Source organism: Pongo pygmaeus, chromosome 8 (genome assembly GCF_028885625.2).
Source record: "Pongo pygmaeus isolate AG05252 chromosome 8, NHGRI_mPonPyg2-v2.0_pri, whole genome shotgun sequence".
NCBI lineage: Eukaryota > Metazoa > Chordata > Mammalia > Primates > Hominidae > Pongo > Pongo pygmaeus.
In genome coordinates, this window is record NC_072381.2 from 130,173,638 (window position 1) to 130,186,056 (window position 12,419).

The 12,419-nt window shown below is 38.5% G+C and overlaps 1 protein-coding gene across 4 annotated transcripts in view; it reads right to left on the reverse strand.

Annotated features, from left to right (window-relative positions):
- Nucleotides 1-12,419, reverse strand: part of EEF1AKMT2 (EEF1A lysine methyltransferase 2) — a 48,236-nt gene that overhangs the window by 13,758 nt on the left and 22,059 nt on the right. For 2 of the 4 annotated variants that reach the window (XM_054503291.2, XM_054503293.2), the window contains 2 exons: nucleotides 6,242-6,458; nucleotides 868-1,417 (listed from right to left, as the gene is read on the reverse strand). In XM_054503291.2, the coding sequence (XP_054359266.2) occupies nucleotides 1,323-1,417; nucleotides 6,242-6,458 (312 nt within the window). In that variant the 3' untranslated portion in view covers nucleotides 868-1,322. Of the gene's footprint in view, nucleotides 1-867; nucleotides 1,418-6,241; nucleotides 6,459-12,419 lie in introns of those variants that run through there. The other 2 variants (XR_010127486.1, XM_063670372.1) reach the window with 2 other exon arrangements.

Below are 12,419 nucleotides of genomic sequence, written 5' to 3' on the forward strand. Positions count from 1 at the left end.
ATGTAACCCAATAGGCCCACAAAGCTGAAAATCATCAAAAAATTATGCAAAAATTTGTATTTGGCTCCAATATTAAAATACTACCACAAATACAAAATGGTATTAAGTATAAATATGACTTATCTTTTCAAAAACATTAATAAACTGTTTCTCTTGCTAAATTAGCCCCTAACTAGAACATCTTTGTGCATATATCACTGCAGGCTTATATAACTTACACTACCCTTTCACAGAAGAATGACAAAATTCTTAACAGAGGCAAGTCTTTGAGTAGGGGGATGGGGAAAAGTAATGAAGGATGATATGAGACGGAGTTGGCTGACTGCTATTATGATACTCCACAGATGAACACTAATAAAATAACTACCTATCTTTTCTAACTGAACTTTATATGTAATCATCATGGGTCTCCAGCTGTACTGCAAATGCTACAAAGGCAGAGACTTAGCACCTGTGAGGCAGAATATGCTAGGAGAAGAGTATGTGTTTTAAAGTCAGACAGACCCAGATAAAAATCCTGGCTCCATCTGTACTGTTGAACCTCATAAAAGTGACTTCACTTCTCTCAGCTTCATTTTCCTTATAAGTAGAAACAAGAACAAGCAATACATACCTCAAGAAGATATTGAAAGGATTCAATTACTTAATAAGACAACTTAACATAGCGCTAGCAAATAATAACACTCCTTAGTTCTCTTTCCTTCTACTACCCTTACAGTGTGTAGAAGACCATAGCTGCAAAATGCAGGCTTGATAACTTGAGCAACTGATACATTTCTCTGATTTTGTTTAATTATATACATAAAGGTAAGAGGCCTTTTCACAGGTATTAATTAAGTTTAAAAATAACCACCATCCAACACAAAATAGTATTTCTTGTTATATTTCATAAACAGTCTAACAAAACACTAACAAAGTTATTTTGCTTATTATTCTGATGCTGGAATAATTTGGTCAAATATTCATAAATAGTTATCAACTTTACCAAGGCACAAAAATCAAGAATACATGCTTTCTATAAACTCATTTACTACTTTAAAGTTTTTAACTGTTTAGCAGTTACAGGAAATTTTTTTAATCAAAAAGAAAACTATTCACATTTCAAATACAAAAGAAAATTAAAATTATTCTTGATTGATCTCTAAAACCCAACCACTTAGATGCTCATTATTATTATTTTCTTTCACCAATCCAGTATACTCTATTCAACATGTGCATCCTGTGTACTTACTAAGCATTTATTTGCACAAGGATTTTCTGTGTCAGGTTAACTTTGCTGTGTAGATTCTGTGTAGCTACCTGAATTTGTCCAAGAAAAAGTCTCACATTTTTTGGAAAACCAATGCTGCTACACTGTTTCCAGATCTGCCTCCAAAGCTGAACTTGGGTGTTGGCAGCTCTTCGAAAAGTTCAAATCCTGTCAGACAAAATTTAAATACTTTTATTAATAATTGAGTCTCATACTTACATTTATTTATATGCATGCATTAACATTGTACCTTTGAACCCTTTGTAAAACTATGATTCCAAACTCTAAATTGTGCTGAATTTCACTTCATGAGTTTTCAATTCTACTATGTATGTACAGCATATGTATGGTCATCCAAAATCACTTTGAATTTAACAAGGAAAAGACAAGACCAAAAACAAATTGGAAAAAACAGGCTTTCCATCCACCTCCCATTTCCTCCACTTCCTGTATGTCATCCCTGCAAAGCTGTATCTCTGTTAGCCTCTATCACCTGGTTTGTAGGAAGCAGCTAGCATGTGTCAAGTTTTTTTGTTTGTTTGTTTGCTTTTTGAGACGGAGTCTCACTCCATCACCGAGGCTGGAGTGCAGTGGCACAAGCTCAGCTCACTGCAACCTCTGCCTCCAGAGTTCAAGCGATTCTCACTTCAGCCTCCCAAGTAGCTAGAATTACAGTTACGCACCACCACACCTGGCTAATTTTTCATATTTTAGTAGAGACGGGGTTTCGCCATGTTGGCCAGGCTGGTCTGGAACGCCTGATCTCAAGTGATCCACCCACCTCAGCCTCCCAAAGTGCTAGGATTACAGGCGTGAACAACATCGCCTGGCCCTGTGTTGAGTTCTTGCTAAGTGCCAGGCATTATTTTGAGTGCTTTATATGTAGTAATCTTATTAATTCACACCACACATATAAAAGCACTTAATACAGAAAGGCAAAATAACTTGGAAATATAAATGAACTTGTAGAAGAAGTTCTGGAGAAGGGTAGTGATGACAATTGCACAAAAAAATGTAAATGTACTTAATACCACATAAGTGTACACTTAAAAATGGTTATAAAATGGTATATGTATTTCAGCAGAATTAAAAACAGTAATTTATAACAAAGATGAAGACTCAAACTAAACGAACTAATAAAGGGCCTGGAAGACAAGGAACTAGTAACTTTCAAAGCATCACAGTATGGTTTAAAAAAAATTAACTTGGAATCTAAAATCCTAGGTGAAGTCTCAGCTTCACCACTTACTAAATGAGATAGACTGTCAAGTTACCTCTACCATGATCCTGATTTCTATGCACTTTCTATCACTTGAGGCCAGGTATTCAAGACCAGCCTGGGCAACATGGCAAAACCCCATCTCTAAAAAAATACAAAAATAAGCCATTGTGGTGGCCTGCGCCTGTGCGCCTGTAGTCCCAGCTACTTGGGAGGCTGAAGTGGGAGATGCCCGGATGATGGAGGCTGTGGTGAGCCGAGATTATGCCACTGCACTCCAGCCTAGGCAACAGAGCCAGACTCTGTCTCAAAATAAATTTTAAAATTAAAGTAAAATAAAACACCAATCAAGGTTTTCCCTCATTGATGGACCTATCAGTTTTGGAATATTTTTTTCTTGAGGCAGGGGTGGGGTTCTGTATTTTTCTAAATTTTCATGCTTTGAGCTCAAATAACTCTTGTAAACAGAAAAAAATGTTTTAAGTGATGTATACTGGCCGGGTGCAGTGGCTCAGGCCTCTAATCCCAGCCTTAAGCTACTAATACCAATGCACCACACCACCCCATCAAATTCACTGTGATTTTGTAAAGATCCAAATAAGGTAATGTAGTATTTTCCTAAACTATGAAATAAAATGTTATATTAGTTTGCTTTTAAAAAATAAAACAAATAAAGCTGGAAGGTCACTTACTAAAATGCCAACGAGGGCCTGGCATGGTATAATCCCAGCACTTTGGGAGGCCAGGTGGGAGAATCACTTGAGCCCAGGAGTTCCAGACCAACCTGGACAACATGGCAAAACCTCGTCTCTGCTAAAAATATAAAAATTATCCAGGCATGATGATATGTGCCTATAGTTCCACCTACTCAGGAGGCTGAAGTGGAAAAGATCACTTGAGCCCAGGAAGTCAAGGCTGCAGTGAGCCAAAATCCTGCCACTGTACTCCAACCTGGGCAACAGAGAGAGAGAGACCATTTCAAAAATAAAAATAAAAATTATATTATTGCATCAATTGGTCTATCATACTATTTCATTATACATCCTAATTCATGTTATCTAACTTCACCAAATCATAATAACTCAATATTATAAAGCTTATTAAAAGCTTATCGTAAGAAAACTTTTCCAAATTAGGACATTCCTTTTAATAAAATAATATGATGTATCTTAATGCTGGAAAATGCAGGCATTGTGCTGGATACATACATAGTTATACACCCATATTTGTTTTCAAAAATTTTACAAATGCTTTGGATATTTAATAATAAAAATTTTCTGTCTGTATGAATTTTCCAGGAGTAACTTTTTAACTCCCTGAACTAACCCTACAGAATTGGAGTTATTATATTTCAAAATAGAATATACCAAAATATTAATAGTGGTTGTACTCCACTGATGGTAAACAAATTGTCTTAATTATTTTAATCTGTATGCTTATGTGTTGACGTTGATATTTTTCAATTATTTAGATAATAAATTTGAATTACTTTTTCTTTTAAAGGATAGTTCCCCAAACCTGAATAGATTCAGAAAGACTCCCTTAAATTGCTTCTGAAGTAAGATGGGTGGTTATTGTTTTCGTTCATTCATTGTCATAAAGTCAATTCCCTTCGACATCAAATTAGAACATGGGCAACTGGTTCCAGGTAACCCTCACCAAAAAAATTACAACACAAAGTATTTGTATAATCAGGGGTATCAAGGAAAAAATGCAAGATCTGTTTCAACAGTTTTATGAACATTTATAGTTCAAATAAGAAAGAATCTTAAAAGATTGGTGAAACAAGCTTTATTTTATGCAAAGAGAATGTGGCAGCCAGTATGAGTAGTCAGGAACAAGACCTCTGGCAGTGACGCAGGGCAATGTATTCTGTTACTGTCCCATATCTAACTCCAAATACCATTTTCTAAGGGACTCATGCCTAAAAAATGTTTTCAATTGTATATAATTATTTATATAACATTTCCCATTATAACATTTCACTTAAATTCTGTATTTTGTTCTAAAATTGAACATAGTTTACTCAATAGTTTTCAGACAAAGACACATTTTTAAGTACTCTAACCAGGCTAAAGTCTGTTCCTCATTATCAAAGACAGACAAATATGTTTTTGTCTGCTGGTTCTAGGAGTAAAAAAGAACACCTGTATTTAAAAACCAGGAAAGAAACTTGCCCTACACAGTGTAACTTTGAGCATTTATTAAAACTGTCAAAGTTCAGGAAGAGGAAAGGCTTATTGATACAGGGCCTCAACAGTTCTAAAGGAAACAAATTTAACATGGAAGATAATAAAATAAATGGCATGAAATAAAAGACAATAAATCACATACAATTCTTGTTTTCCAGAGGCAATAGTAATGAAGCCATAAGCTCATATTTCAAGCCTCAAACACTTCAGGTTTTACATTATATAATCTGTCAAAGCCATTGAACACACACAAAAGGACATGTGTTAAGTGTTCTCCCAGCCTATTCCCTTAATACTAAAAAGAAAACAAACTCTAAAATAAGGTATATCCAAAACGGTTATAAATGGTACACAGTAAACTATTCTCTTGAGGTAATTCACTTTCCATTAGCTTGTGACAACTGAGGTTCAAAATTTAACCAAATATTGAGTACCATATTATTTACCCAAGACTCCATCCTGAAAATTTATCCTATCCTTTAAAAAGTACAGGATCAAAAAAAAAAAAAAAAACTAATCTGAAAAGGATTCTAAGAAAAAACAAGCAAATATCTGTAGATTCTCAAGATACTTTCCCAGAAATGCCTGTGCACTACATAAAAAACTGGCAGATAAAATATTTCTTAAAAAATGCAAGGAACAGTCTGCCAGAGAACTCAAAATATTTTGTGTATAGATTACAGATTCTCAGTTCTCACAAGATCTCCACTAAGTAGATACGGCACTAATTACACTTTGCTAACTAGGCAAAAAAGGAGCCTGCCTCAGCACCAGAATCTTCCATCAATTCCCTACATTTTAATTCTGTGCAATCTTAAAAATAATTGTTCTATATCCTCTGAAAACAAGAACTGTTCTATAATCTCTGAAGACCTAAATGACCACTAGGGCAAGACAGCTAAAGTATCTATAATATCAAAACTCTCAGCATGTAAGACAAAAGTACTTCTTCCATTTGCATTATTATGGATTTGCCAGTAAATCAGTGCACTGAAGTCAGAAGCACAATATATGTGCTTTTTGTTTGATTCTATAAATGATAGATTATATACCTTAAATAAAAGATTGTATGACTCAAATAGAGAACTTAAGTTTTTCTTTTTTGTTGTTTAGATATGTCTCACTCTGTCACCCAGGCTGGAGTGCAGTGGCGCAATCTCGACTCACTGCAACCTCCGCCTCCTGGGCTTATGCGATCCTCTCACCTCAGCCTCCTGAGTAGCTGGGACTACAGGCACGCGCCACCAATCCCAGCTAATTTTTTGTATTTTTAGCAGACACAGGGTTTCGCCACGTTGCCCAGGCTGAGAACTTAATTTTTACAGGCTCATAAATGTTAGTATTTAACTGCCAACGTTTCTCAGAAAATTTTTTAAAAGATCTCTGGATCTCAACCAATGTTATTTCTCTGTGCTTTGCATATACAGTCAAAAGTTATTGTCAAGGTAATTAACAGAGAAAAAAGCAGGCAATTCCCACAAATAGAAAAGTAAAACACTATAACACAAAACGGGGAGAAAACTTATTTAAGTACATGAAACCTGAGGTAAGCACACATTTAAACACCATATAGTCATTTACCTTCACTGAATTCATTTAGCAACTCTTCCTTGGTCCAATTACATGACGTTATTAGAAAAAAGCCTTTTACTTTCAACACCCTGGAGAGAGATTTCACATATTGCTTCCTCTTCTCAATTGCATTGTCAGGATTAAGGCTTATGGCATCAAAAGTCCCTTTGTCAATACAAATATGAAATCCAGACAGCTGTGTGGAGAGATTCAAAAAGTCTTCTACCTATATTAAAAGTCAACGTCTATGTGAGAACAATTAAAACAAAATTCTTACAGAATATAAGTGACAACCTGTAAAAGGTTATTAATAAAAGGACCCATTAATTATAATGGCATTTTACATATAATAAACATATTTTCAACTTTATAGCTAACTTTTATGAGCTTCATTCCAAGATCATTAAAGCCAAGATTAATAAGAGAGACTGATATTTCCTGAACATTCCAAATCTCTACAAATTTGGAAACAAATCAAAAGCCAGCCATATTCCCTAATAATACCAGCACATTATGGAGCTCACGAGCCTAGTTTATGAAAAACCTGTTTCTGTCAAAAAGTAGAAAATTTTACATATTCTTAAAAATGACAATTTATTTGGAACTAAGTTCACCGGAAATAAGATTTTTTGGAGACAGGAGTCTTGCTATGTTGCCCGGGATAGACTTGAAAACCTGAGCTAAGCAATCCTCCCATCTCAGCCTCCTAAGTAGATGTGGCCACAGCACTCAGCTACGGGAATAAGATTTTTAGCTTATATTCCTAGTGTGTAACCTAAAATAAACACGGTAGATCAAAAGTTCTTGGGCCTTGGCTGGTCTGAGTGCAGTGGTGTTTACAACTAATCGATCACAACCTGTTACAAATTTATTCCTTCCTTCTCTATTACCACTGCTTCACTTGACCAGCCTTTAAAAAAAAAAAAAAAAGAATTTCTTGGGTCTTGACTAAGCAGCTTACGAAATTACTAATGGATATAATGAATGGCATAAGGCTTAAGAAATTAAATAACTTTTAAACTGTAATTACTTAAGTTGGTAAATTTCGTGCACTTTAGAGGTGTAAAGTCATGCATCACCATCTCATTCACTGTCAATAACTTGATGCATAATAAGCATCGGAAATAGCAATCTGCCTCAATTTTATAAAATATTCACAATTTACCAATGAAAATTCTGAAAACTCATTTTGAAAAAAATAATTAGGCAATTAGCTCACAATTATCCATACAAATTTAATACAGCAATTGTAAATCATGTTTAATCTAAAACTCTATTGACCTAAAAATGTATATACTATTGATGTATATTGGAAGGTGGGTCTTCTCCCTTCCTTCACGTCCAAAGTATTTACTAGACCTGAAGCAAAATAATGACTATCACTCTGAAGAGCTAACTTTGAAGAGGCTTCCTCATCCTAAATGCCTATATAAAAATACTCATCTATTCAGCAAATATTTTGTGGACATCTATTGTCAGGTACTTTTCAGACCCTGGATATAACAGTAAACAAAATAGAGCCAGGCGCGGTGGCTCACGCCTGTAATCCCAGCACTTTGAGAGGCCAAGGCGGGAGGATCACGAGGTCAGGAGATCAAGACCATCCTGGCTAACAAGGTGAAACGCTGTCTCTACTAAAAATACAAAAAATTAGCTGGGCATGGTGGCATGTGCCTGTAGTCCCAGCTACTTGGAAGGCTGAGGCAGGAGAATCGCTTGAACTGGGAAGCAGAGGTTGCAGTGAGCAGAGATCACGCCACTGCACTCCTGTCTAGGCGACAGAGCGAGACTCTGCCTCAAAAAAAAAAAAAAAAAAAAAGAAAAGAAAAGAAAGAAAATATACCTTTAATTCTACAAAGAGAAAGATAAAAGATAAATAAGCTAAATAAGTAACTTCAGATAAAATGCCATGAAGAAAATAAAACCAGAGAAATAAGACATTAAGTGACTTGGAAGAGAAACAGTTTGGAAAACAGAGTAGAAACTTTTCTTGGCCAGGCACAGTGGCTCACACCTATAATCCCAACACTTTGGGAGGCTGAGGCGGGTAGATCACCTGAGGTCGAGAGTTCGAGACCAGCCTGACCAACATGGACAAACCCCGCCTCTACTAAAAATACAAAAATTAGCTGGGCGTGGTGGCGCATGCCAGTAATCCCAGCTACTCAGGAGGCTGAGGCAGGAGAATCGTTTGAACCCAGGAAACGGAGGTTGCGGTGAGCCGAGATCATACCATTGCACAGCCTGGGCAACAAGAGCAAAACTCCGTCTCAAAAAATAAAAACAAATAAATAAATAAAGTTTCCTCTAAGGTGTTATTTGAGCAAAGATCTGAATTATAAGAATGAATCAAACATGCTAAGATCTGGGGCAAGAATACTCTAGGCAGAGGGCAGCAAGTATACAGACTCAAAATAAGCTTGACATGTTTCAGGAATAGAAGAAAAGCCAGTGTGACCGGAGTATTGATGATAAACGAGGAAGAAGGTAAGAAATGAGGGACTTTGTAAGGCTGGATGAGGTTCAGAATCCATTTACAACACAATGGGGAAGTCAATTCAGGATTGTGAGCAAGGAAGCGACATGAACATACATTTTTAAAAATCTGGCCAGGGCTGGACACAGTGGCTCATGCCCATAATCCCAGCACTCTGGGAGGCCAAGGCAGGTGGATCACTTGAGGTCAGGAGTTTGAGACCAGCTTGACCAACATGGTGAAACCCGGTCTCTACTAAAAATACAAAAATTAGGCCGGGAGCAGTGGCTCACACCTGTCATCTCAACACTTTGGGAGGCCAAGGCAGGCAGATCACCTTAGGTTGTGAGTTCAAGGCCAGCCTGACCAACATGCTGAAATCCCATCTCTACTAAAAAAATACAAAGAAAATTAGCTGGGTGTGGTGGTGCATGCCTGTAGTCCCAGCTACTCAGGAGGCTGAGGAATGAGAATTGCTTGAACTCAGGAGGCCAAGGTTGCAGTGAGCCAGGATGGTGCCACTGCACTCCAGCCTGGGCAACAGAAAAAGCCTCCATCTCAAAAAATAACAAATAAAAAATCACTCTGGCTTCCCTGTGGTGAAAGAACATCAGAGCAGCATGAGTGGAAATGGAGAGGCAAAATCAAAGGCTACTGTAGTAGTTTAAACAAGAAATAATGGTGGTTCGGACTTCACAGGGAGCAATTGAGATAACAAGAAATGATCACATTCTTGATATATTTTGAAGATAAAACTGGCCAGAAGCAGTGGCTCATAACTGTAATCCTAGCACTTTGGAAAGCAGAGGCAGGCAGATTGCTTGAGGCCAGGAATTGAAGACTAGCCTGGGCAACATGGCAAAACCCCATCTCTACAAAAAAATTAGGTGTGGTGAAGCAGGCCTATAGTCCCAGCTACTCTGGAGGCTTTGGTGGAAGAATCACTTGAGCCCAGGAGACTGAGGCTGCAATGAGCTGTAATAACACCACCACACTCCAGCCTGGGCTACAGGGCAAGACACTGTCTCCACAAAAAAAATAAAATAAAATAAAAATTAAAAAAATATATATATATATGTATATATAGGAATATATATGTATAAATAAAACTAACAGAATTGGATATAGGACTTTAAGGAAAAAGAAGAATCAAGGATGACTCCTTGGGTTTTGGGTAAATGCAACAGGGTAAATGGGAGTGTTATTAGTAGAGACGGGAAAGACTGGGGAAATCAGGTCTGAGGAGGAAACCAAGAGTTTCATTTTGGACTTATTAAGTTGAGAGACTATTAGCTTTCCAAATGGAAGTTTTGAATAGGCAGATTTTACAGGCATCCCTCAGAGATATTGCAAGTTCTGTTCCAGACCAACACAACAAAGCAAACATCACAATGAAGCAAGTCACACAAAATTTTTGGTTTCCCAATGCATATAAAAGTTATGTTTACACTGTATTATAGTCTATTAAGTGTGCAATAGCATTATGTCCTTTTAAAAAATGGGTGCCTTGCCAGACATGGTGGCTCGCACCTGTAATCCCAGCACTTTAGGAGGCCAAGGTGGGTGGATCACCTGAGGTCAGGAGTTCGGGACCAGCCTGACCAACATGGTGAAACCCTATCTCTACTAAAAATACAAAAATTAGCCGGGCATGGTGGCACATGCCTATAATCCCAGCTACAAGGAGGCTGAGGCAGAAGAATCACTTGAAACCGGGAGGCAGAGGTTGTGGTGAGCCAAGATCACGCCATTGCATTCCAGCCGGGGCAACAAGAGTGAAACTCCATCTCAAAAAAAAAAAAAAATGGGTGCCTTAAAAAATACTTTATTGTAGGCCGGGAGTGGTGGCTCATGCCTGTAATCCCAACACTTTGGGAGGCCAAGGTGGACGGATCATCTGAGGTCAAGAGTTCGATATCAGCCTGGCCAACATGATGAAATCCCGTCTCTACTAAAAAAATACAAAAATGGCCGGGCGTGGTAGCTCACACCTGTAATCCCAGCACTTTGGGGGACCGAGGCGGGTGGATCACAAGGTCAGGAGTTCAAGACCAGCCTGGCCAATATGGTGAAACCCCAACTCTACTAAAAATACAAAAATTAGCTGGGTGTGGTGGCGGGTGCCTGTAGTCCCAGCTACTCGGGAGGCTGAGGCAGGAGAATCACTTGAACCCAGGAGGCGGAGGTTGCAGTGAGCCAAGACCGCACCACTGCACTCCAGCCTGGGTGATAGAGCAAGACTCCATCCCCCACAAAAAATACTTTATTGTTAAAAAACACTAACAAGCCATCATCGAAACCATGAGTAAGTCATAATCTTTTCTCTGGCTGGAGGGGCTTGCCTCGATGAGGATGCCTGCTGACTGATCAAGGTAGTGGTTGCTGAAGGCTGGGGTGGCTGTGAAAATTTCTTAAAATAAGACAGTAATAAAGTTTGCCATATCGACTGATTCTTCCTTTTATGAAAAATTTCTCTGGAGCACATGATATTGTTTGATAGCATTTTACACACAGTAGAACTTCCTTTGATACTGGAGGCAATGCTCTCAAACCTTGCTACTGCTTTATCAACTAAGTTTATGGAATATTCAAAATCCTTTTTCAACAATGTTCACAGTAGATTCCATCTCAAGAAACCACTTTCTTTGGTCGTCCACCATAAGAAGCAACTCCTTATCTGATCAAGTTTTATCAAGGGACTGTAGCAACTCAGTTACATCTTCAGGCTCCACTTCTAGTTTGCTACTACCACTATATTTGCAGTTAATTCCTCCACTGAAATCTTGAACCTCTCTCCAAGTCATCCATTAGGGAGGTTGGAATCAGCTTCTTCCAAACTCCTGTTAATGTTGATATTCTGACCTCCCATGAATTATAAATGTTCTTCACGACATGTAGAATGGTGAATCATTTCCAGAAGGTTTTCTTTTTTTTTTTTTTTTTTTTTGAGACAGAGTCTTGCTCTGTCGCCCAGGCTGGAGTGCAGTGGCTAGATCTCAGCTCACTGCAAGCTCCGCCTCCCAGGTTCACACCATTCTCCTGCCTCAGCCTCCCAAGTAGCTGAGACTACAGGCACCTGCCACCACACCCGGCTAATTTTTTGTATTTTTAGTAGAGATGGGGTTTCACCATGTTAGCCAGGATGGTCTTGATCTCCTGACCTTGTGATCCGCCCACCTCAGCCTCCCAAGGTGCTAGGATTACAGGCGTGAGCCACCACACCTGGCCCATTTCCAGAAGGTTTTCAATTTACTTTGCCCAGATGCATCAGAGGAATCACTATCTATGACATCTATAGCCTTATGAAGTGCATTTCTTAAATAACACATTTAAGACTGGAAAGTCGAAATTACTCCTTGATCCATCACGGGCTACAGAACAGATCCTGTGTTAACAGGCATAAAAACAAGATTAATCGGCTGGGCATGGTGGCTCATGCCTGTAATCCCAGCACTTTGGGAGGCTGAGGCAGGCGGATCACGAGGTCAGGAGATCCAGACCATCCTGGCTAACACGGTGAAACCCCGTCTCTACTAAAAATACAAAAAAATTAGCCAGGTGTGGTGGCAGGTACCTGTAGTCCCAGCTACTTGGGAGGCTGAGGCAGGAGAATGGCATGAACCTGGGAGGCAGAGCTTGCAGTGAGCTGAGATCGAGTCACTACACTCCAGCCTGGGTGATAGAACAAAACTCCGTCTCAAAAAAAACAAG